At 42.6% G+C, this 25,178-nt stretch overlaps 3 protein-coding genes across 5 annotated transcripts in view; 2 read left to right on the top strand and 1 right to left on the bottom strand.

Moving 5' to 3' along the window:
• ntn1b (netrin 1b) overlaps positions 1–5,088 on the bottom strand; it is a 43,726-nt gene extending 38,638 nt beyond the window's left edge. The window contains exons 1-2 of the mRNA XM_048246825.1: positions 4,793–5,088; positions 3,456–4,515 (exon numbers count right to left, since the gene is read on the bottom strand). Of these exons, the coding sequence (XP_048102782.1) occupies positions 3,456–4,470 (1,015 nt within the window). The 5' untranslated portion in view covers positions 4,471–4,515; positions 4,793–5,088. The remainder of the gene's footprint in view (positions 1–3,455; positions 4,516–4,792) is intronic.
• Positions 5,089–6,445: 1,357 nt separating this feature from the next.
• Positions 6,446–21,072, top strand: pik3r6b (phosphoinositide-3-kinase, regulatory subunit 6b). 3 transcript variants are annotated; one of them, XM_048245831.1, is made up of 20 exons: positions 6,446–6,736; positions 9,179–9,265; positions 9,707–9,811; positions 9,953–10,044; positions 10,696–10,764; positions 11,486–11,618; positions 11,998–12,067; positions 12,335–12,518; positions 16,057–16,201; positions 16,421–16,507; positions 16,666–17,062; positions 17,641–17,740; positions 17,855–17,974; positions 18,351–18,461; positions 18,666–18,768; positions 18,879–18,946; positions 19,089–19,179; positions 19,628–19,680; positions 19,997–20,103; positions 20,205–21,072. In XM_048245831.1, exons 2-20 carry the CDS (start codon positions 9,253–9,255, stop codon positions 20,356–20,358), a joined length of 2,202 nt encoding a protein of 733 aa, XP_048101788.1. In that variant the 5' UTR covers positions 6,446–6,736; positions 9,179–9,252; the 3' UTR covers positions 20,359–21,072. The 3 variants fall into 3 exon arrangements, with proteins under 3 accessions (XP_048101788.1, XP_048101787.1, XP_048101790.1); XM_048245830.1 differs by having other exon boundaries at positions 18,348–18,461; XM_048245833.1 differs by lacking the exons at positions 19,628–19,680; positions 19,997–20,103; positions 20,205–21,072 and adding an exon at positions 19,406–19,493 and having other exon boundaries at positions 18,348–18,461.
• A 699-nt stretch (positions 21,073–21,771) lies between these two features.
• Positions 21,772–24,942, top strand: mfsd6l (major facilitator superfamily domain containing 6-like). Its single transcript, XM_048245884.1, is given in 4 exon segments — positions 21,772–22,304; positions 22,662–23,649; positions 23,652–24,606; positions 24,666–24,942. Coding segments are annotated over 2 exon segments (1,830 nt in total). The 5' UTR covers positions 21,772–22,304; positions 22,662–22,683; the 3' UTR covers positions 24,516–24,606; positions 24,666–24,942.
• Positions 24,943–25,178: the final 236 nt, after the last annotated feature.

Genomic DNA, 25,178 nt, shown 5'->3' with positions numbered 1-25,178 from the left:
TGTGCAGACATCAAAGATAAAGTTCAAGGTAGAAGTCACATACTGGATGTAGCCAAGTGGGGGCAGAATATGTTTCACTCAAATTCAGAGGGTGACATTTATCCGTTTCCTTTTTTACAAGCTTTGCCATTCAATTGCCCTCACAACAAGGTGCACTCATCTGCTCTCCCAACTCAACAATGTTCATCCTTAATGTTACTGAAGTTTCAGTGTCTCTTGCAAATTAATTTATGCAAACAAAAAGTAATGCGCAGTAGCTAATGTTGTGTGTTTTAGTGTGTTTACTCATTGACTTTTGCAGTAGAAATGCCATTGGGAGTGTGTTGATAAGGTAGACTGAAAAACCAGGAGAGTTGATGGGGCAGAGGATGGTTAGACAGGGAGCAATCTTTCAGTCATGTACTCAAAGAAAGGACCAATGCTTGTGTAACTCCAAAGTTTCTAGTTTATGGTAAGTATGGTAGCAATTTTGTCTGGGTTATCTGTTTTAAGAGTAAAACAGATTTTTTGTTCTGAGGGAATAGCAACTGGCACAACTGCCAACTCAGCTATAAACTGTTATGCTCCTTTGTCCATGAAGTATGGGAAATATGAAACATAATTGGAAAATAATTCCACAAGTTGTTCTAAAATATTGAGCTGTCCCCCAAACAACTGTATCCTCTGGTCACCACACAGTGAATTGTTTTATACCCAAAACTGTTTGAGGGCTGAGTGCATATGTAATGCAGCCAAGAGGGTGGCTAAGATGTTCATAACACTGAACAATTACGAGCATAACAGAACATTTATTTTGTGTCTCGGCTGAATATTTAAGGGAGCCAAGTCAGCCCTAACAGAGGGATGAAAGAGGATAAATGGAGGACTTCAAAGTGTTGACAAGTGGGTGTCCATACTGAGTGATTGACACATGAGGAGGCTTACATGTTGAATTTCAAAAACAGACTGAGTGACTGTGGCTTCCCACCCGACTCAAACTGACCCAACTTGCATTTAATTTTTGCTCACATTCTTTCAGACCCCATGGCCTAACCTCAGTCGAGACTACAATTCTGTCTCAGAGGACTCTGAGGCGGCGAGAATAACCTTTTCAAGGATGTGGAGTTGCTGGTCTGAATTCAAAATAACTGTTTTGCTTATAAGAAGACTCGATCATGGTTTATGCTATCATCAGGAGTGTCTATCTCCCTGATGAAATGTCTTACCAAATCAGAGGCAATCATACAGGGGAAGTGTACCCTAAGGCATCACATGAAGACAGTTGTAGCGCAACTCTAAGTGGAGATCAGAAACACTCTGGTGGTCTGTGAAAGAATAGTGTTTGAGCGAGATGGATGGGGCTGTTTATTCAGCACCACCATCTCTGCATTTGTCCAAAGTGAATACTGATTTTTCAAATGTAAACTTTCTCAAAATAATATATTCCTTTGATATTCTAGGAATCCCTTTTTTCTTCAGAAAACAAAATGTGTTAAAATGGTTTCAGAATTCAAAAATAGTGGATGGTTAAATAAATGTGTATCATCACCCCCCTCTGAGAACAAACTTCACAGTAACCAAAAGCCAATCTACAGGCTTGAATGAGAATTTGTTTTGCCAGTAATGCAAATTGAATATATCCTTGATCGTCTTCGATTTCTTGTTTGTATTTTGAGTTTGAGAATGACTGCTGACAAATCAGCAAAGTGATACAATGCAGCAGTCAAAAGTCTGTTCACACTGGATGGAATTAGCAAATGTAATGTAAGTAAAAGACGTGACCTGCACACAAGAGAAAATTTCGTTAGAAATAGTGCTTAGAGTCATTCTTCTAACAAATGAATTACTGTTTGCTATCAACACCTTTCCTGAAAACTACAGTAAACACCCAAGGTTGGGTCAACACCATCCTTTCAGTTTCCTGGGGTTGGAGTCTGTGCATGTAAAGGGTTCATTCCATTTGGAACTTCTCCGATTCCAATTAACTATACATTACATCTGTGGTGAAATTCCTGACTGCACAAAGGGGGAACTAAACGCTAGAGTAGTTGGTGTCATGCCATTAGGCCATGCGGAAACATTCAAGCATTCAGAGCAACGATGTAGTGCATGGTGTACCAAGGTGTGAGCAAAATCGTGCAGTGAGTTTCACAGCAATTGTGTTTGACAGCGCCCGCATGAGTAGGCTTAGTCTATGCGCTCTTGAGACATTTCTAGTCATACCATAGCTCTAAAGCCGTTATGCGCAAGCTTTTTACAGGACTGCGACTATGTGAATGGGGCATCACACGCTGTTTGTAGTTATTTTCACAGGGTGATGGACACAGCTTTGGATGTTCCTTTGGCTCAGAAAAGCAGTTTATACTAAAAGTGCCAAATATGTCAACAAAAGCACTGCAATTATTCGTGCAATCTGATCATGGCACCTGCCACACCACAGAGTGGAAATCAGTGAACGCCTTTACTGCTTTCTTCACTTGCTTGCTTTCCTTCCTAAAGAACAAGCGTTCGAATCGCACTACACAAATACGTTTCTCCAAACAAGGTCACAATTAAACATCCGTAAGTGTTTGTATGTAATAACTTCCTCTGAGCTACATTATTGTGTAATATTGTCAAGCAAAACACAAACGGGTTGAGCACTGTAGGCCTAACATACTCGGCTTCTAGACTAATACTGTGTCACGTAGGATGTTGCTTACATTTTTACAAGAAACGTTTATGTTTGTCATTAAATGTATACGATTTTTCAAATGCATGCCCATTGGACTTTAAAGTGAGGAAAGAGGTTACTGGTTGATTAGGAAGCTTATGTTCCTAGCAAATAAATTCAGGACCATTGCATATAACTCATTAAGGACACCACGAGCATTTGATGGCAGTCCATTTCAGTCAGTTTCATTTGCGTGCGTTTTTACGCACGGCTCATATTCTATGTAAACATATAACATTTTCAATGCACTTGAAGAACATTTACTTGTCGTATGATCAATTCAGTCATATATTCAATCTATTAGGTCCCAGACCCGTGTAAGGGTCTGAACAATTACAATACACTCATTAAATGTAACAAGAACTTATTTATGACAGTTAGAATACCTCCCCTGAGAATACTTTGTTAACCGTGTTTTACATGAATTGGGATTAAATTGTACAATACACTAATATGTTTATAGATTTACAATCAGTTTGAATCTGGCAAATAAATATAGAGCTCTATTTCTTTTCTCAAATCACTTAGAGTAATTACTACAGTTACAGCTTTACTAAATAGTGCCTATTGCTTACACAGATCATTGGCCAGCTCATTAATTCCTTAATTATGCTTAGAATAAAATAGCCAAATACTTTAGTCATTCCATAGGCTTACTAGTCAAATGAACTTTTTTGTTACACTGTACACATATTTTTGCTGATTTTGTATGAAACATGAAGTATTCAAAATGCAGTAGGGCCTCCATTTAAAATAAACTTACCAACACATTCGTTAGCCTCTCTTGCTGTGGCGCGTTGCCATGGACGATCATAGTGGAACGGTTTGCATCGATCACACTCTGGTCCTGCGGTGTTGTGCTTGCACTCGCAGACCAGGTTTCCCTCCCGGTCTTTCACGCACTTTGAAGCGTGCCCGTTGCACTTGCACCTCCCGCCAACCTGCAAGTCAGACACTGCGTAAAAATACGAGTCCCGCGCCAATTCCGAATCGTCCTCGTTTTCGTCACCAAAGGTGTGCAGTCGGCTGAATGTTACTTTGATGTCTGTGGCTGTTACCCAGTCCTGCAACACGGGCGAGTTGTCAAAGTCGTGCGCGGACGGTCTACCGTCCAAAGTGCTAAACGCAATAAGTCCCCCGGTCAGAGGATGCATGTCCGTGTGGGAGTCTGTGCAGATGGCCTCCTGCTCGTTCTGTTTGGTGATAACGGCTTTATTTTGCCGGTTAAACATTTTCTTGCACTGTGTAGAGTAAAACTGAAAAGGGACCCAAGATTTGCCATAGTCCATTGATTTGTAAATGGCCATAGATTCAGGTCGCGGTGAACAAAACTGTAGGCTTACATAGGTCACCTCGAATTTCTTACCTAAAGACAAAGTGAGAGTCACGTTTTGAGGATATTGTACATACGTTTCTGACTGCCAACAGGTGAGGTTATGGGGGTTGTTTAGATCAGTCAAGTATGCTGGTGGATGAGTCTTCTTGGGCTCGTCGGCGTCGCATGTGTGGCAGTCCCTGGACCTCTCCTCTCCTTTCTCCGTTACTACGCAGTAGCGCGCAGCGGGGTTACCACAGGTGCTTGTCGCGCGCACATCTTTGCCGAACGCAGCATTCACGAAGTCGGGGATGCACCTCCTAGGGTTACCGTGCTCGTCGTTACATGGGTCAGGAGGGGATGACTGTGCGGCGAACATGCTCATCCCGTAACCTCCCCGCGTTTCCCTTACCACCAAGGAAAGTGTCACCAAAGCGACCCAAGTCCCAGTGCTGCTAAACATTGTAATCCGTATCCTGATGTCGCTTGCGGTGTAATACACAGGTGTCTAGGGAGGAAAATATACTTGCGTTTTAACACTTTGAATATAGAATTTCCACACAACATTTCATGCATGCACGGTTCACGGTTAACGGTTCATGCATGCATGTAGCATAGACATTAGCCCAAAAGGAAACAGACAAAGCAGTAAATACGTGACTAACAAAATTATCAGTTAAGGACAAAATTACACAGGAAAATGTACTATTATGGCATTACAATTATATGTGAAAATCAAATATCAATGAGTTTACTTTTAAATGAACAACAAGTCTACTGCTCACCGTGCAACTGAAGTACACAAAGTGATTCCTCCTAAGAGGCAAAGTAAAAGTCCACAAGTTTTTTTTTTCTGAAAGAGCAGTATAGTAGCAGGCGTCTGACAAAAAATAGATGTCTCTGAAAAACACCGCCGGGTATCTGCCTGTGTCAGATCTTTGTCTAATTTATTTGTAGCTAAAAAATATCTCAAGACATATTACAGGGAGAGCATGCATACGTTTGCCCGTTTCTCTCTCACACCCAGTCACACCTCTGCCTCTCCTTCTATCTGCCTCTGCTTCCCACTCTGTCCCTCACTCTTTCTGCCGCTCTCACTGTTTGAATAGAAAGTGAGATTCCGTAATTCAGCCTATTCTGAGGTCATGGAATAGACACGCACGATATGCCGACCTGAGGAACAACGACATCCCCTGGTGGGCAATGCGGCTCTATTAGGGAGTCGTCGCAGCTTTACAGAATAAGGCAATGAGTTTTGGAAGGAGCTTTTAAGATATTACAATATTACTTAGTATACTACTATCAAATGGCAAATATGGATTAACAAATGACATATATGTAACTTGATCACCAAGAAAGAATAGTTTCTTTACATGCATTTTAAACATTTTTGGTAGAATGACATGTCATAGATGATTAATGGGATAGAGGAACCGTTTCTTATTTTAGTTCAGAAATACCAACTAATGTGTGTATTTTTGTATTGTGTTGTAATGTGCCACATACAGACAATCGAATCGTCTCGGTGTAGGCTACTGGATATTTCTCGTATGCCTACTTGGACAGCCCATTGATCATTTCTTATAGGCTAAGTAATTTCAATCAAAAATGGGTTGTAAAATAAGCCTAGGACTACATTGCGATATTAGATAGTGAGAGGTTAGAAAACCTAGTCTGACACCATTCAGCTGCCAAATAGCTTGTTTTTGAGGTGTTTAGTGTACAACTAAAACACAAGGCAATAGCGTCATCTTGTGGACACAAGGACGCATAATCTTAGAGAGAAAGTTAGAATTAGACCTACTATGTCTGATTTTGTGGCAGGTAAACTGTTACAGATTCATATGAGTATAGCTTATGGGTCAGTGCAAGAGTTGGGCTAGGGCAGTGGTGTGGGGTGGGCCTATCTTTATTAATCCATCTTTATCAATAAAATCATACATTGAAAACAAAAGAGCCACACATAAACATAGGAGTCATAAACAGGCATATAAAATAAAGCACCATCAGATCCAGAGGACTAAGACGGAAAATGTAACGTGGAACCAAAACATTACCATTTTGCTGGGGTGATGGTGTCAGGTGGGGCTTGACAATTCCCCACCTCTAAAGTGGGGAATAAATTAAAAAGTTTGAGAACCACTGGGCTAGGGTTTAAGTAGCCTACATTGGTGAATTCTTACTTATTAACATAATCAGAGATGTGCAGAAGTATGCCACCACCACAATAACATTTCGATGAAGGGTGTTAAAAACGTTTCTTATGTGCAATCTTACTCAAGTGATTAACTGTTCTGGTCTCCCTGAGCAAACCAACGCTTTCTTTTAACACCATTTGCACCCTGCAGACAGCGCCCCGCATTCTGGTTGCGATGAAGCACGTTCTGTGAGAGAACTGTTTTGCACTCATATTTTTAGTCATCCTGTGTCAGCCTAGTTTGAACGTCTAAACGTCATTAGGCTGCTTAGTTACTGTCAGATTACATCTGTGTCGATCATTATTATGGCTGTTCAGCACAGTCACTTCGTAGGAGCCTGATTTTGAAGTAAAATACTTAATTCCGAGTCCCTATAAGTCTGAAACGGCCAGCAGGTTATAGGCTACTTCCCCGATTTGTCTGACGCCATTGTCGTCGCGGAATAAGGAGGATTGTTGTCAATCATGTTGGCAGTGGCTGAATGGGTTGCTTTGGACATCTAACTCGCCGCAACCTGGACGCAGCATTTCTGTAAGTAAGAAATTATCTCCTTCAAAATTAAGGAATTCAGAAAAGTAAACTTAGGCCTACCTTATCGCCTTGACATAAAAAGCTGCCAAAATTTGACCATGACGTGTGAGCAGTATTTTAGGAATGAAACATGCTGTTGGATCTTGAGGGAGACTACAGGTTTTAACCTTTGCCACTGAACTATTTAATCTTATCACAATTAATATCATAGTGAAAGTCACGTTACGTTGGCTGTCATCTGTGTCTGTAAAGCAGAAGTGGCATTAACCAGATTGTTCACTAAGGTGACAGTAGCCTACATTTGATAAATAATTTCAATATTGGTTTGAAATGAGTTTTTCCCCCTCTTCAGTGCCCTCCAGAACTATTACCTCCCTTATTTGATGTGAGGGGGGAAAGGCTGATGAAACCCTTACTGTTAGTCAACTGTTCTCTTTATTCAGCTAATTACAATTCCATTAGAGCCCATTTTGCCAACAGATCAAGTCTGAGTCTTCTCTTGTAGTGTGTCTTGTCATGTCTTACAGGACTTCATAACACTGCAGAAGGGATTTTCTATTCCTCAATGCAGAATATCTCTAGATCCTGGATCTGGTTTTCTCTTGTGAACTCTCTTCTTGAGCTCAAAGTGCATGTTTTCAGTTGGATTTAGGTCAGGGGACTTAAATTGCTATGACAAAAGCTTGATTCTGTTTTCATTTAACCATTTTTGAGTGGGTTTTGATATGTGCTTGGATCGCTGTCTTGCTAAAAGATACATTAATGACAAAGTTTTAGATTCTTGGCAGAGAAGGACATATTTTCAATTCATCTGGTACTTCCTGGAATCCATAATGCCATGTGTACGAACAATCCCGCCAGGGTACTTTGAATGAGAAACAGTCCAGCATCACACATTCCCCATCATATTTAACACTTAGTATAAAGAGGCATTAGCTGTCTATACTTCTACATGAAATCCATCTTGAGTTTGTCTGACCGCCTAGGGGTTTTTACTCTGACCATTTCCACACAGTGGTACTCTGCATCCTCTTACAGGCTGGTTCATTAGAGTAAGTAATAGCTACTTTCTTGTTCAGTATCCATTCCGACTTGGAAGTCAGCACAATTTTGCCTAATTGCAATGCAGGACTCTTGAATGTTTCCCATGGTGATGGGTTTGGGCCCTGTGACACCTATTTTTTGGATGGAAATTATGGATGAATTTTCTACTTAGGCCAACTTAGTTAGATGTGTGGGATCCCGCCTCATTTATATTTTTTAAATTCTTATATTCCTAAATTCAGATTTCTCGGGGTGACTGTGACATATGTGACTTTATGATTGTTTCATTTATCAATCTTGTTGAGCATTTCATTCCTTTGCAGTCATTTATCAATCTTGTCTCAAATACATGTATTTTTATTTAAACATTTTTAGACAGATTAATAACTGATGAGTTTAATCTGAGTTTAGAGTTCCAATAACTCTGGAGGACACGGCATTGTTCCTATCCATGAAGGTCCAGAGTGCCCGCAAAAAAAACCCCACCATGATTTGGCCCCTATGTAGATTAATAGTTGAATAGTTGTTTAAGTAGATTACTTATAATGGCTTTGTTTATTTTAGAAGTATATTTTGTGCTGTACACACAGGGGAACTGAATAGGATGAATTTCTGGTGTTTTGTGCATTTGTATGTTAAATTTAAAGAAACCATATGCATATAATTGGCTAGAGCTACTGTAATTAGAGATGTTGTTGGCAAAACTGTTACATTTTATTATATTGTATATTTATTAATGCATTTACATACCACATGGCTCCATCACAAGACCACAAAAGTCCATTAAAAGGTCAGAATGACCACATAAAGTGAAGTGATGAGAGAAAGAGTTTTGTTTATGTTAACTACACAATGGCAAATGAGGAAGAATTTATTTTGTGGTGAGGGACATTTCAATTCAGATGGGCTGAACTATTTTATCCAACTTCTCAATTTATCAAGGGATAGGAGTTTGAAATGGTGACACTTTATAATATCTTACCTCTCTGACAAATGAGATTATCTACTAATTCTTAATCTTTTTTTCTCTCTCACAGTTTAATTTGTGATGACTATTGCTGTTATGAAAGTGTTAATCAAAACACAAACTCCCATCATTCTTAAAACTATATCACTTTACAAAGAAAACAAACAAAAAATGCATGTGCAATGATATAAGATGCTGTAGGCCTACATAGCTATTTAGGAGTTGAGGGCTTGTTTCAGTAGTAACCATTAGCCTAGATGACCACGTTTATCCTTTACACTCAAGTAAGCAGTATGGCTTCAGAGAAATCATGTGATACGCACAGTCTTTCTTACTCAGCAGCATCGTCCTGTCGGGTTTGTAAGTGTGATATTTGTATACATGGGGTTTGTGTATGTGGTTCAACTGCTCTTCACCATGTGTCTTTGCAGATGAGACTGCCTTGAAGTCGGTATGTGATAGGCCACAGAAACTTGACTTTAACACCTGCATTCTATGGGTTGTCATGGAGACCTCAGGTAGGCTGCCACTCTCTTATACAGACAGTCATGGAGAAGATAGATATATGATACTTTGAACAAGAAAATATGACTTTGTTTAAGTCTGGGGAGTTCTATGATGAAGGACTGCCTATACATTATTCTGAATGATTTAGTGCTAAGTAGAATAGCGTTGCCTGACTCACGGAGGCACCAGGCCATTATTTTACATAAATATTCTTGTTTGCTTTCTTGCTTGCTTTTTGTCACAAAAAGACACAGCACATCCTCTAATGAAATGTATACTCCCATTTTGGTCCCTTTCCGTCACTCCTGTAGCTTACTTAACTTTTTTACTCTTATCATTGTCTGTAGAGATGTGCTGAATGATAACAGCTACAGAGACTCTGTCTCAGATAAGAGATTGCACCTGTGTTCTGGGTTCTTTGTTGAGTAAATCAGAGCTCTTTTACTCTTTAGGAGGGAGCATGTCCTCAGCTATTGAATGCAACTTGTACCGCAGCATCCAAGCCATCCTCAGAGAACTGGACAGTCCCCTTCAAGCTGCTTCTGCATGCAACAGGGGTGAGGCCAAGAACTGCAAGTTAGCTATGTGTGTGTGTGTGTGTGTGTGTGTGTGTGTGTGTGTGTGTGTGTGTGTGTGTGTGTGTGTGTGTGTGTGTGTTCAATAAATGGTGCATTTGTTTTGTGTCCTCCCCTATCCAGGGATGCTGAGATGGACTTTACACAAGCGGATAGAGAATAGCCCCTCCCATTGTGTCTCCCTGTTGAGAGTTCTTGTGAAGGAGCTAGAGAAGGTCAGTGCTGTTGGTCTGCTTTTGTAAAAGGACAAAAAGTAAACCACCAACAATGCATAACCTTCTCAGAAGTGGTGTGATGCCACGTTTGAAAAGGCTTTTGCTCATGAAATGTCTAAACTAGTTGTGATGTAATGGTTGTTTTTAATCTATGAGAGGAGTCAAAGCAATTCTCAGTGTGTCCTTTCCTCATCTGTGGATAGCAATAGTCGCAGCATCACATTCACAGGGCCTCAAATACTGGCCTCAAATACTAAAATAGTGATAGATAGATAGATAGATAGATAGATAGATACTTTATTGATCCCCAGGGGAAATTCAATAAGTAGTGGCCCTCAGTTGAGATAGAGCAACTTTGAGATCTACGTGTTAGGCTATATTTGAAACCAGAGGTGCAGACGGTACAGTTCTATTTCAGTATGTGACCTGTGGCTTTGTCAGACTATCAGACTATGTGAAAGCTGTCTTTGCATGATCTAAATTCACACATTCACAGACAGATATTAATATGATCCCATGCTATGTTTCATGTTTTGTTATGTTCATGAACATATCCTACACAGGGCTAAATTATGTCTGTTTATGTACAAAGCCTCTAAATGTATAAGTAGACATGGTGGTGATATTCACCAGGGTTTTCTGTCCACGCAGGTTGAGAGGGTTGACTACAAGACGCGGATCATCCCTCTCCTTCATATCCTAGCCTATGTTGTTCTGCAGGTTACAAATCTTTCTTTTCCATTCTTTTTGAAGACTTTCACTGACATTTCATATTTTGTTTGGGTGAAAGGCAGACTCATGGTGCTCTCCTCATTGGGAGGGCAGCCGTGGCCTACTGGTTAGCACTTCGGACCTGTAACCGGAGGGTTGCCGGTTCGAACCCCGACCAGTAGGCACAGCTGAAGTGCCCTTGAGCAAGGCACCTAACCCCTCACTGCTCCCTGAGCGCCGCTGTTGATGCAGGCAGCTCACTGCGCCGAGATTAGTGTGTGCTTCACCTCACTGTGTGTACACTGTGCGCTGTGTGTGTTTCACTAATTCACGGATTGGGATAAATGCAGAGATCAAATTTCCCTCATGGGATCAAAAGAGTATATATACTTATACATTATAATGTTTCAATTGAAGGGCTCTGGCTTGTCTTTTTTGGCTGAGCTCAAAATATTTATTTTCCTGGCTGTCATATGTTATTGTTCTCTGTTGGTGTGGCTTAATATTTTTACTACAGTGTAATTTAATAGTTATAGCCTTGCAATTCAGTCAGACAGATTTCTTGACATTTTTGCGCCAATGCAAAATTGACCACTGATGGTTTTGTCTTGAATTGAAAATATGGTCCGGAGAAGAATGATTTCTTTCCCATCTGTTTTCTACATCTCACTCAAACTCGCTACTCAAATCCTCAATCAAATAAAACTGGATGTTTTTGTTGTTGTAACAGTCCATCCACATTCCAGAGGACCTCTATGAGAGAATGTATACCTCCATCAAAAAGCTGATCACACTACCAGAACCCTACTGCACTGTGAGCCTGGCCTATGCCCGCATCATTAAGATGGAAATGGGGACACCAGGTGTGGTGAATAGGCAAAGCTTCGGCTATGACTGATTTGTCCGTGCATGCTTAACTTAATTACTTGTTAACACTACATCATTAATGGCTGACTTAACATTGTCCCAGTTTTTTGTTTTAAAATCTATGAATGACTTCCATCTAAGATGAGAAAACAGTATCTTGACCACAAAACAAATGTGTGAGTTAGTTGTTCCTTTTGTTGAGGCCTCACAAAGCAGAAGAGCCATGTTCTCTAATGAAAGTATGAAATTAGATCAGATAGATTAGAAACTGTATTTCCTGTTTCTAACAAAGGCATAGGTGGTAAACATAGCTGCACATCCCACTCATGCAAACTGAAGGCATGTCACTTATTTTGGACTCACTCTCCTCTTAAGGTCTTTTGTATCAGAGGCGACTGATCGCCGAGCAAAGTTTGAAGAATGACAGCTACGCCCTCCAGGAAAAGTGAGTGTCTCATGTTGACTCCACCTACTACCCCCTCTTCCAGTTAAGCATGCAGTGTGCTTTCTGTCTAAGTCAGTAATGGGGAACGTGTTGTGGTCGCCCGCCATTGAATGACTCTGTGATCCAAAAGACTGAGTTTTGCAATGAGGAAGTGAGGAGTTGGGCCGTGACTGTCTGTCTATCTGTCTCCTCAGTTGCACATCTGACACATCCCCTTACTTTATCTCTATCAATCTCATAGTATGCACTCATCTGCTTCCCCAACAGGGTGTTTGTGTTTTCGGATACTGCTGTTTTCCCAGAATCCCTTGTGTCAGCCGTAAGGGCCGACGTGGAGTTCACCAGCCCAAACTGTGGTGTGGAGAGTCACATGCAGCGAGCAGTGCTGCACAGCCTCCAGGCCACTTTGGGAAGACACTGCCATGGCCCCAGACTAGCCCAGGCCCTGGAGGTGTGTGTGTGTGTGTGTGTGTGTGTGTGTGTGTGTGTGTGTGTGTGTGTGTGTGTGTGTGTGTGTGTGTGTGTGTGTGTGTGTGTGTGTCAGTCTGTCTGTGAAAGGAACAGAGAATGACACATAGGGAGGATAAATGATCCTGTCAAACAACATTGTCCACAAATGTTTTCATGTGGTATATCCTCATGCATTGTTGAAAGGGTCTGTAAACAGTTTCCATTTTTTGTTCTTTGTTGTCTGTCTGAAACATATTGTGCTGTTAGGGGGAGGGATTGTAAACATGATGTCTCTGTATTTAATTACTGTTTAAGGCATCTGGGAGAACTTATGTAACTGAGCTCAGTCACCTGCATAAGACCATTCAGCTCTAAAACCCAAATTAGTCATAAAGAGCACCTGACCATGGGCATTTAGATAGTAGTGCAATGCACCCCATATAAACTTTCACCACCAGTGCCAGCACAAGCCTTTATGGGGCCCTAAGCAGAATTTGATTTGGGTCCCCCCTCCGACCACCGCGGAGTCACCTGTGCTTGACTATTATTGACTATTATAATGTAACATTATAAATGGTATTAATAACATTGTTATTTACATCAAACCAGTGTCACTTTAACCATAGAGGGTACTAAAATCACAAAAGTAGTCTAGTATTATTTTATTAAAACAATAGTAACAAATATAGCTGCAAGCAGCAATGTGGGGGCCTAGCAGTACTAGCAGGAATGGCGTTGCCATGGCATGAGCAAGCACTCTGATGGCAATTGGATAAAGAGTGGCTGAGATATAAGCTCATTTACTTTATTACAGCGCCCCCTAGAGGCCAAATTACGGCAATTTCTGTGCACGTTCTCACAGCGGCCCCTATAGAGGCCAAATGATGCCAATGATTTCCTAGTGCATCATTACAATCAGGTACCAAGTCCCTGTACCAAGTTTAGACTTTATACATCAAAGTGTTGCTGAGATACAAGCTCACTTCCAGTATTGCAGCACCCCCTATAGAGGCCGAATGATGCCAATTTCCTAGTGTGTCCTCACAATCAGGTACCAAGTCTTTATTCCAAGTTTGGATTTTGTACATCAAAGTGTTGCTGAGATACGAGCCCACTTCCTGTATTGCAGCACTCCCTATAGAGGCCAAATGATGCTTACTTTCCAGTGCGTCCTCACAATCAGGTACCAAGTCCTTATACCAAGTTTGAACTTCATACATCAAAGTGTTGCTGAGATATGAGCTCACTTCCTCTATTGTAGCGCCCCCTATAGAGGCCAAATGATGCCAATTTTCTAGTGCATCATCACAATCAGTTAAAAAGTCCCCTTGCCAAGGTTTGATTTCATACATCAAAGCCTTCCTAAATTATAAGAGCTCACTTGCTGTTTAGCGGCTTCATCGCCATATTTGGTTGGCTGTCACGGGCAAACAAACTTGAAATTCAAAAATCTGGCAAGTATCGTTTGTGCGGCTCGGTAAGTTCTGTGAAAATCAGATAAAAATTTGTGACAGCTGAAACTTTTCGTAGAGTTTGAACTAAATCCAATATGGCGGAGGTCCAATACGGCGGAAAGGGACGTAATAGGGGCCATTGAACGGTCCAGGGATTCCAACAATGCCTGATTTGTGAAAACCGGACGCACCGTTCTATGATCACATGCGTGAATGCGAGTCCAGTTTCGACCCATTGGTGGCACTAAAGTATTGGGCATGAAGTTCTGTAAATTGGTGAGAGTGATGGACGGTCCTGAATAAGTGCGGCGAATTTCATAACTTTCGACCCAGCGGTTCAATTTTCGGCCAAATTTTGACCTGTTAGTGGCGCTATACGGCTGGGTTTAGAGATCCGTAAATGAGCGTGTGTGGTCAGACTCCCATGGCAGATGTATAGGAATAGCTAGTAACTCAATGGGTGCCTTCACAGCTTCACTAAAATGCAAAAATGCATTTTGGCCTGTAGCTGTTGATGTGTTTGGAATTAAAATGTACTAGTGGTGTCTGGTAGTACTGTTGGAAGTCCTTAGGCCAACCCAGGCCAACTTGTGATGTCATCGTAATTGATTTTGGATTTTGGATTTAATCAAAAACACTAAAACATTTTCACAGGTCAAAAGTTTCATCTGAGCTTCACCAAAATTGGCACAGACTATCTTCTGACCATGCCTAACAAAAGTCGCGCTTTTCATAGCCATATCTAAAACCGTTTGTCAGTAACAGTCGAAATTGACACTGAAGCCGCCAAACAGGAAGTGAGCTCATATCTCAGCAACCCTTGCATAACCAAGCTTGAAACATGGACTCATGACCCCATTAGGAGGACACTCAATACATTTGCAGCTTTGACCTCTAGGGGGCGCTGCAATTAGCAGAAATGCATTTTGGCTTGTAACTGTTGGCGTGTTTGGAATTAAAACTTACTAGTAGTGTCTTTTAATACTGTTCAGACTGAGCCTTAGATATGTCTTGATTTTTGAAGCCATAATGACAAGCGTTCGCCCAACACAGCCAATTGAAATCCGCTGTGATGCCGCCAAACAGAAAGCGACCTTATATCTCAAGCAATCTTTGGTTGCTAGACATAAAACTTAAAGCTGCAGTTGGCAAGATTTTTTTGATCATATTCACTGAAACCAACACTATGTTCCGACAGAACAACATAAATCAGCCGGTTTTAGAAAAAAAAACGCACTTCTACCTCCACCTAGAGACTGTTATTTGTTTTGCTAATATCCACAGCTCCCGGTTCTTCTGGTCCAGTCAGAGCAGGGCTGTGTGAGATCTGCCTGTCAATCACAGTCTGGTGCAGTCTGGTGCGCACTGATGAGCACAGACTCGATGAGAGGGTGCTCGGTGGTAGTGGGGGAGGGGCATGAGAGTTGTAAACATTACAAAATGTGGCTAAATCCCCTCAATTTGTCAGACTTGCCAACTGCAGCTTTAACTCTGACAGCTTATGGCCATGTGTCTGGTGCAACAGCATTGAGTTGCCATGGCAACTTCAGCCTATCTGCTTGGCCCCCTCATAGCTGCTTGCAGCTATATTTAGCCTACTCTTTGATGTTGATAGGCTTCTAACACCTGCACACAGTTGACACCTTACCACTGTATTGTTCTCTTTAATATCAACGAGAGCAAAATGATCTTCACACTTCCACAACGGCAAAATCTTCCAAAAGCATTTATCCGAACTGTCGACAATGCTGTGTTTAATGTTGCTGCGTTAACATTAAATCAGTGTCTGTCTGCGTGATCCAACGTTGGCAGACACAGTAGTTATAGGAAATCATATATGATCTTTTGTGTACATAGCCTACATAGCCTACTATGACTTTGCCACCTGTTTCATTTCTGTAATATGTTCAAATGTTTTTTTTTCTCACACATTGGGGCCCCCAAGCAGCCGCCAAGCAGTAGCTCTGTTCACCACCTCAGTTTGCTTGTGTCTCTCTCTCTCTCTCTCTCTCTCTCTCTCTCTCTCTCTCTCTCTGTGTGTGGACTCATGTGTGATGGTCTACTTCCCCCTTGTGTCTGTGACAGGCTTGCGGAGCACGACTGAAAATACACTTCCAGGAAGTGATGACAGCAGTGGAGGAGAGTGTAGAGGCCATGCTATGTGACTCTGGCCATCACCGGAGCCGGCTGCAGCACATCTACACGGACATCATGAACGCTGCTAAGCAAGGTGGGCACACCACTGGAGTCCGTGTATGGACAGTGGTGTGTGGGTGTGTTTGTGTGTCGGGGGTCATTCTCTTTCAGTCATTTCATCTCAAGCAAAAGCAGTTTGAAAAGCTGATGGAAATCAGTCTATCAGATGTTCCAGATAAAGCATCCACATTCTGACTCTGTTCATGTCCAGAAAGTCTTGAGAATAAAGATCTGTTCTGCTGTGTCTCCACAGACCCGTCAGCCTCAGGAGAGATGCTTGGGGTACCCCTGCCTAGCCCTGAAATCAGTTTCAATAGCTGGAAACAAGAGGAGCAGATATGTAAGTCTCTCTCTCTTTCTGTCACACACACACACTCTTTAAAAACACTCTCACACACACACACACACACACACACACTTGCACACACACATACACACACACACACACACACACACACACACACACACTATTCCACTGAGCCTCAATCTTCACACTAGGGAATGAGCTTGTGAACTTTGCGCTGATGATCAGCCCGTCGGAGCGCAGCTTTGACGATGACGACTTGGAGGAGAGGAGGGGCTCCATCATGTCCAATGACAGTGGCATCGAGGGGGACCTGCCCGCGGCCGAGCTATCCTCCCTCACTCTGGAAACCGGGGCAGCCTCCTCAGAGACCCCGAGCGAATCCCAGCGTTCCTCGCCGCAGTTCGTCCGCTGGAACTGCGTGCGTCGGATGAACGTGGCTGATCGCATGGCGCTGGTCAGGGAGTCGGTGAGGGTGAGCAGCCGGTGCAACCTGTTCCCATGTGAGGAGCGGAACCTTACAGCGCGTGTTCTGGTCATGGGGGACGATCGGGCACTGGGCAGACTGGCCAAGGCATATATGTCTATACGGTACAAAATGCCATGAATGAATGATATTTTTAATAAACTATGAGAAAAAGAAATTACATTTGTTTATATATATATATATATATATCATATATCCTGCTACAACTGTCCTATAGAATGATGCCTAGTGTCTGGTGTTTAGTGGGATGAAAGCCACATGGTAGAGACCATCTCTAAAATACCTCTCCAGACCTTTAGTTCTTCTCTCTGTTTGTGGGCATATGAAAAGAATATGTCTTATTAGCTTGGAGTCAGTGGCCAGGGAAAACCCATACAAGACCACCTACTGCCATGGCTGCATTTTAATTACTACATGCATAAAAACATGACACTGAGGTAAACATTTAGCTGGACATAGTGCTGAAGTAATGTCCCCAGTTTAAACCCTTTATGTATTGGCCTGGTACTTTCCTGTTCACAGGCAGATTCTGTGGCAGTACATGTTTGTTATTATTGTTCCCTTGTTGTAGGATTTGCAGGATTTCTACCATTGCTATTGGATTACTGTGTGTTTACTGTGGCATTTTGAAAACCACTGAAAACATTCAGAAATGTACAAGCCTGTGTTTTTTTCTGTACAGGAAGAGAGAGGCCAGGCATCTTCTGTTGACCAAAAGGCTTAACCTAGAGATGTATTACATTCCTGTGAGTGATGGGCCTGAGGTTGTCTCATCAGAGGAGGTAAATGCGAACCAGGGTTTTGAGTAACAATCAAGTTTAATTCATACTGTCACGGCAATGTGAAAAGTGTCATTTCTTTGTGGTGAACAACCAATAGTAATGGTTCTCTTTTAGGAGACTGTCACAGCACTGGAAAGTAAGTTGACCCTAGCTAGATTTTTGGGTAAAGTTGATCCATGGTACGACTGCAATATCAACAGTTTGGGAGCAATGATGCTGAACCTGGCAAAAATGGTAATAAACTCTTACATTACATAATTTTCAGAAAATCTGTAAAAATCTTCTTTGTTTCATTATACATAGAAATAAATATTACACAAATAAACAGCTTACTGGTATCGACAATACAACTGATGATTATGATGACAACTTTTTTTTGTAAAGGAATTTGAATCTTATGTTTTGCTCATACCACATACCATTGCATGAAAGAATGAAAAACTATTCATTGAAGAGTTTGCCAATAACCTGTCCTGGCTTTTGTAATGTTGATGTTGTGTACTGTGTTTCCTGCTAAACTGTAAGTGAGTTCAGGAAGTCTTTTGAATGTGATCACCCAAACTGACACTACAGACATCTGTAAAGCGCATCTTTAATCTGTGTAAAGCAGTCCAGGAGCAATAAAGGAACATCAGAGCCGAGCCCATTCCTAGCTGACATCATCTCATACTACATCCGCACAGCACTCCAACCCGTTCACCTCCCCATCTACTCCATCAAGGTCAGAGTCCTTAGCAGCCTCGGCCCTTCTGTGGAAATAAAGATCTAGATCTAGAATCTAGATGGCCTTCTGGACAATAATTGAATTTGTTCTTTAAGAATTCCTACTGTGTTTCCACAGTAGCAAACCTATTGATGAAACCAAATGTCTGTATATATATTAGATTTGATTGTTTTTAATGTGTTAATTTGTCTCTGTCTGAAGATCACCTTCTCCAAGCTGGATGCAAGCCATGTGGAGGATGTCTTTGTGTCCCACGTACAGATGGACTTCCCAGAGTTCAAATCCCTCAAAGCATCTGTGAAGGGTACTTTCCACTAAAAGTGAAAATGAAGATATGTTGTAACATATGACGTAAAATGTAACGGTAGATAATTCATTTATTTGATCATTTATATCTCTCCTCTGTTTCTAAAGGCTCGTTGCGACACAAGAGGGTTACACAACTATTCAGTGGGGCAGTTGTTGCAGTCAACTACACCAAAGTGAGTCATCTCAAACATTAACTGGACAACTCTTTTGAAATAGTTAATTCGGCTTTGTCATTCAGGAGTGTCATCTCATGTCACACTAACTTATTGTATGTGTACCTTTTTCCCTTGCACTGCTGACTGATCCATGTTGTAGGCCTCTTTGAGCAAGCGAGAGGTTGACACAGGATTCTCTCTGAGAACATGTGGTGTTGTAATCAGCGCAGCGCCATCCAGTGGTGCCAAAGGTTGGTGATCATCACTCTGAAGTGCTACGGAGTGGGGAATACCCACATCACAGCACCTCCATATAAAGACACTCATAGGAACTAATGTGATCAAGAAATGATTCAGATTGTCAGTGTTTGTTTTCTGCATCACTATGGTTTCATGTCAGTGTTTGTCATATACAAATAAAGGAAGTGAAATTCTATAGGATGTAAAATGCAATTGTCTATTTAAACTGCTTTGCAGTACCATGGAAGAAACTGGAACTGGAAGTTAGCAGTTCTCCAAACAAATTAGCCTGAAACACCTGTAATGTAATATTCTTGACCAGAAGGTGAATTCAGTTATATTATCAAAGACAAACATTACCTGAAACAGTGGGGTCTGTCTGTGCTATCACTAAGAGCATGGTCTTTCTACAATAGCTCTTCATAAAAAAAATGTGATTTGTTTCTCTCTCTTTGTCAGAACTCAACAGCCTCTCTGTGACCTTCAATGACTTCATTCCAAGGCCCTGCACGGTAAGTCCTCGTTATTTATGCAACGAATAGCCAGCATCTAAGAGTAGGCTGTGGTGTGGTCAGTGGTAACCTGAGAGGCCTGCAATCAAACAGGCCTTTTATGGGGTTTGCTGGGTTCATCTTTCCTCTATTCAACTATTTCCCCTGTGATTGGCTATTCTTGGTTATTTCACCTGCACCAATGCTAAAACCTTTTCTCGACCTGTTCTGCCTCTTTGGCAGGCCTAAAGATTCATCCACTGTACACTTACAAACAGTTTAGATTCATGTTACTCTTGCAAGCCTATTTAGCCACAACTGAAATGTCAATCATCAGGTTTCTGCCATAAGAGCACATAACATTAAGATCCAAGCACTGGAGAAACGACCCCTCACCGTGTGTCTCGACAAAGACTCCCGCAGAATCTTCACAGATGTGCAAAGGTTAGATGTGAAGTCACACCAGTCAAACCATATTAGATGTGAATAAAATCATTCATTTTGATTCATTTGATGCCTGATTCTGTGAATTCCCTGTTCTTTAGCATTGAGATTGCCCCTTGTCTGGATCCTGGATATTGCCTTCAGAGGAGTACAAAGTCAAAGCACAACCTGGAGGAGAAGGAGTCGGCTCTCAGCAAGTACATGAGCAGAACTTTGACCCTTCCCATCAACACCTTCTCTGGGGTTATTTACTGACCATCTGCCCAGATGGATTTTGAATACAAACAACAACAAAAAAACTTCCCCACTAAGACTGATGCACTGTAGTGGTTTGATTGTACCTGTTTAATGATGTAGGTTCCTGTGTCCGTTCACATGGGGAGGAACATCAGTTGAAGAGGATGTTTACTGGTGGTTGTGGTGTGTCCACCAACCACTTGCTTCCTCTCCATCTCAAACCCACAAAGAACATTCACTTATTCTCTATAGACAACTGGTAGTTTTAAAAAGCCACTCTTTTTTCACCAAGAGTCAACTCTCTCTCTTTCTCTCTCTCTCTCTCTCTCTCTCTCTCTCTCTCTCTCTCTCTCTCTCTCTCTACACACACACACACACACACACACACACACACACACAGAGGGACATTTAATACACTAGATTTATACAAATACTGTCAGGCTTGATTGGGCTTCTGTAGATTTCTATTTTATAGCACTGTTATATGCAAATATGACCTGCAAGTGTAGAGTACTATAACCTGCCCTGGCAGACTAAACTGAAGCAGGTCCATGTAAATGACTGTGTTGCTGGCTCCATGAAATACTTCAGTCTGTGGATTGGCATAAGTACTTGAGTAGAACTTATTTGTTATCATAATTTGTTACTGATTGTTTCTATGAAGATCTCATAGACTAAGGTTAAAAAAACATAAAGCCCAGCTACCTCTTCCATAAATATCTCATTACCTGGTTTGTGCCTGTATTTTCCACTAGCTCTCAGTGCTGTTTTTGTCTCTCGCTCTTTTTCTTGTCAAAATATTATTTACCACTTATTGGGCACTGAATCACTCATTGGCTGTAAACGTTTGACAAATGAAGTTGACCACTTTCCAACCACTAGTTATGACAAAGATTGTGAGATGGGTCCAAGTCAGTCATCAGTAATGCAGGGATGGGACACCTGCACAGTGCACGCAGGAAGCATGGCCTTCTGACACACCTGCATACAAGCCGGCAAACAGACAGAAAACGTGCAGAAGGCCTGCACACACTCAAAATGTGTGTGTGTGTGTGTGTGTGTGTGTGTGTGTGTGTGTGTGCGCGTGCGCGCGCGCTCAGTGTTGAATTCTATATTTGGATAAAATATTCTATTTGCTGGTCTTTGTAGTACACACTGGCGCACAACCGCTCTACTGACAGTAGATGGTGCTATATACTACAATGATAGAAAAGCAGAGCCGTATAGGCCTATCTACATGGCTCTGAGATAAAGTTGGGGCTGTCTCGATAACTGGATTGTAATTATAATTAAATATCTGACCTTGACGTTTAACATGTTTTAATGTTGAAGATTGCATAAATATTTTGTAATCCGTTTTTAAGCTCGTATGGTTGGGCTGAATAACAACTGAATGTAGCTTAGCTGGATGGTTTTTATGCTTAAAGTTTAGACTACAGTTAAACGACTGTATAATAGCTGAGACTAATAACTAAAATGAGTAATGTCGTCAGGATCTCAGTTCACTATAATATATAGTAAATTATTTCTATACAATGTAGCCTATTAGCTTCCCTGAAAAAAGATCAGTTGCCTATAGTGATACGGAATAGCCTACCATTTGTCTTAGTTTTTGATACAAACTGTTTGGTGACCTTGAACAGATGTAATATGTCACCATAAGTACATTCATATTTTCCACTGGAGGTGGAGGTAGGCCTTCTAGATTTCTAGGCTAGGTAGGCCTAGGATGTGCTACCTAATTTACTAGATACATGAACGGGGCTGCAGTTGTCCAGTCCGCACAGAGTGGGCGCTACTGTTCAGATGATACACGGAACCAGCTAGGATAGCCTACGCTACTACAACCTGTACGCCGAGCAGGGATGTTGTGTTTTGTCTTTGTCAAGTAAAATAAAACAGGTTTAACAGGATAAAGACAGCAGTGATCTTTCGGACGACATGAGTTAATCGTGAAAAGTGCGGTAAGTTGTCTTTCTATGTGAAAAACTTAGTTCTCAACAACAGCATGACGTGTACTAATTTCCTGAAATGTAACAGGTGCATTATCGTTTGTTACTTTGACAGTCTTGTGTCTCCTCTTTTTAATGCCTCCAAACGAAACAGGACGGCAGGCTAAATAAAATTAGGCCCTACGTCTTCTAGTCCATCGTTTAAGTCTCATGTCTTTAACTTAATGTTTATCTATGAACATTCATTTTGTGACATTATTACTTTATATTTAACTTATCTTACATTGGTAAGTATCTGCTTGGTTTAATGCAGGTTTCACTAAGGAATGACACTATTTTGGTATTAAACTCAGGGTTTTCTTTATGAAGGGAGAGGAGAAAGAGCACAAGCATGAAGCGGAGCAAGCAATGGGATATCAAGTCTGCCATGGTGCTGGCAGGGGCATTCCACTTCCTTTATTCCTGTGGCAGAGCCTGCCTGATGCCTTTCCTCACCCTGTATCTCAGGCACTTGGGTCTCAGTGCCTACATGGTTGGCATCGTCATGGGCACCCAACACCTTATCTGCCTGATATGGCACCCCCTCTCCAGCCTGCTGGCCAGGCACCATGACAAGCGGCGGGTGGTCATCATCGGCTCGCTGGTCTGCTCGGCTGGACTGGGCCTGGCTTTCCTGCTCCTGCCACCCTCAGGGGACGCAACTGGGGCCAGTATCTGTAACTCCACCTCTCCCCTCGCCCCCAGACCCACCACAGAACCTGCCAACAGCCACCCAGTGAGCCACGTAACAGTGCCCCCACAAATCTCCCCTACTGGCACTCCCTCCCAATTAAAACTGACTGTGCCAGCTCAAAACCTCACTGGCTTGGCCACTGTAGGAAATGCCTTCACCACTATTGTCCAGAGCAGTAGTGAAAGTGGGGAAGCTAATGCAACCGTGTCTGCTAGTGTGGAGAGAAGAGAGAACTACAACAAGGGGTCCAAGGGGAACTTTAGCAGTAACACAAAGGAGAGTGTTGCACCACACAGGAGAGCAGCCAGGTTTCAGAGGCACACGGAGGTGATGAAAGAGGAAGAGGCCCATTATGAGTCCCTGGGCAGTCTGAATGGGATGGATGCTCAGCACCAGCTCTTCTTCCTGGTGCTCATAGTGATTGGACTGTGGGAGATTGCAGCTGCCCCTCTGCAGTGGACAGCAGATGATGGACTCTACGACTACCTAGACTTTGTTGATGCCACCGACCGGCATGGTCGGGTGTGGATGTGGAGGTTGTTAGGAGGGGCCTGTGGCGTGTTTGGAGTTGGGCTCCTGGTCTCTAACCTGGACTGCTTTTTTTGTTTGGGGGCACGAGTGTACCCAGGGGTGCTGTGCATTTCTTTGGCTACGCACTGCTGATGCTTGTGGTAGTCCCTGAGGCCGCATTCCTCCCGCTCTACCTCAATCGCAAGCAGGTGCTGCAACGTGGCGGGAGGACAAACAATGGTGTGAAAGCGCTCCGGCTAGTCAGGGACGACCCCCGCGCCCTCCTGTGTGCCATCACCGCCTGCCTGGTGGGCGCGGCGAGCGCTGCCGTGGAGGACTTCCTGCCGTGGCAGATACAGGACGGCGGGGGCAGCGAGCTGCACGTGGGCACAGCGCTGGGCGTGGCGCTGCTCTCCCAGGTGACCTTCCCGCCGGTGCTCAGGAGCGGACGCGTCCTGCGGATCCTGGGCCCCCACGGCCGGATCCTACTCCTGGGGGCTGCAGCCCGTGCACTCCAGTGCCTCTACTACTCCTTCCTCAGGGGCCCGTGGGCCGTCCTCCCTGCCCAGGCGCTGGACTGCCTCAGCGTAGGTGCCTTCTGGTGGGCGCTGGAGGCGCAGTGTGAGGACGTAGCAACACCTGGCACGGAGCGGGCCGTGCAGCGGGTCTATCAGGCCCTGGCACTGGATCTTGGCGCCGGGCTTGGCAGCTTTGCAGGGGGGTTGGTGGTACAGAGGTTTGGCATAGCTGTGCTCTTCCAGGGCCTGGCTGCCGGCCTCGGCCTCTGGTGTGTCATCCTCGGCCTTTTACAGTGGAAGGTCCCAAGGCAGCGGAGGATCAACTACTCCCGCCTCCTGGCAGCAGACGCCAGTGAGGTGAGCGACACAGAGTCTGAGCAGGAGAGAGACTGGCTGGACAAAGCTATCCAAGAGGAGAACAGCAAGAACAGTAACAGCCACAGAAATAACTCCAGGCAATAACTGAAGGACACCAGCTGCTCTCCCCTCAGAACATTATACTTATGAAATGCTTCAGATACTGGGATTTTGATTAATTTGGCCAAGAGGAAACATAAATTGGGAGGAAAATTTGGTTTAACCAGTAACTATCGGGGTTAGTACAGGTCAAACATAAAATTCATTTTCAGAGATGTAATTCTGAAAAGTTGTTGTCGAGACTACTCGAAAAAATTGAAAATAAATGTTTTGACTCCAATGTTATCAATGACTTTACTAGGGAATGTGCTATCTAGTCTGTTATGTGCAATCATTTTGTTTATCTTTTTGAGTTTTTGATTAATTGTTCAAAAATGTTTTGGCTTGGGTTGTGTTTGCCTGGACTTGATGTCTCCTTTATATGTGAAAGCACTTATCTTAAATAAAAGTTTTGGATAAGAGCAGAAACATACCCTACAGGTCCTCTTAGGATTACAGGTCAGAGGATGTTTCTAAAAGCATGGTAAACAACAGGAAGTAAAACCTGCTTTGCTTGTAGTAGGTCTCTAAAGAGGACATGATGTTGAAAACAAAAAGACCTGTTTGGCTGGATGTCCGTCATACATGATCACATCAGACACAATTCCTCCCACCTTCACTGTTTATGACCAGACTTTGTCCCATAATGCTGTGAAGCGAAAAGACATG

Source organism: Alosa alosa, chromosome 6 (genome assembly GCF_017589495.1).
Source record: "Alosa alosa isolate M-15738 ecotype Scorff River chromosome 6, AALO_Geno_1.1, whole genome shotgun sequence".
NCBI lineage: Eukaryota > Metazoa > Chordata > Actinopteri > Clupeiformes > Clupeidae > Alosa > Alosa alosa.
Note: the sequence above shows the minus strand (reverse complement) of the source record. Positions and strands in the feature narration are given on the sequence as shown.

Excerpts from the sequence above, each read along its gene's own strand:
- pik3r6b (XM_048245830.1), top strand. Across the intron at positions 12,519-16,056 it reads GACTAGCCCAGGCCCTGGAG|GCTTGCGGAGCACGACTGAA; the intron begins GTGTGTGTGTGT and ends TGTCTGTGACAG. Across the intron at positions 19,681-19,996 it reads TCATTCCAAGGCCCTGCACG|GTTTCTGCCATAAGAGCACA; the intron begins GTAAGTCCTCGT and ends GTCAATCATCAG.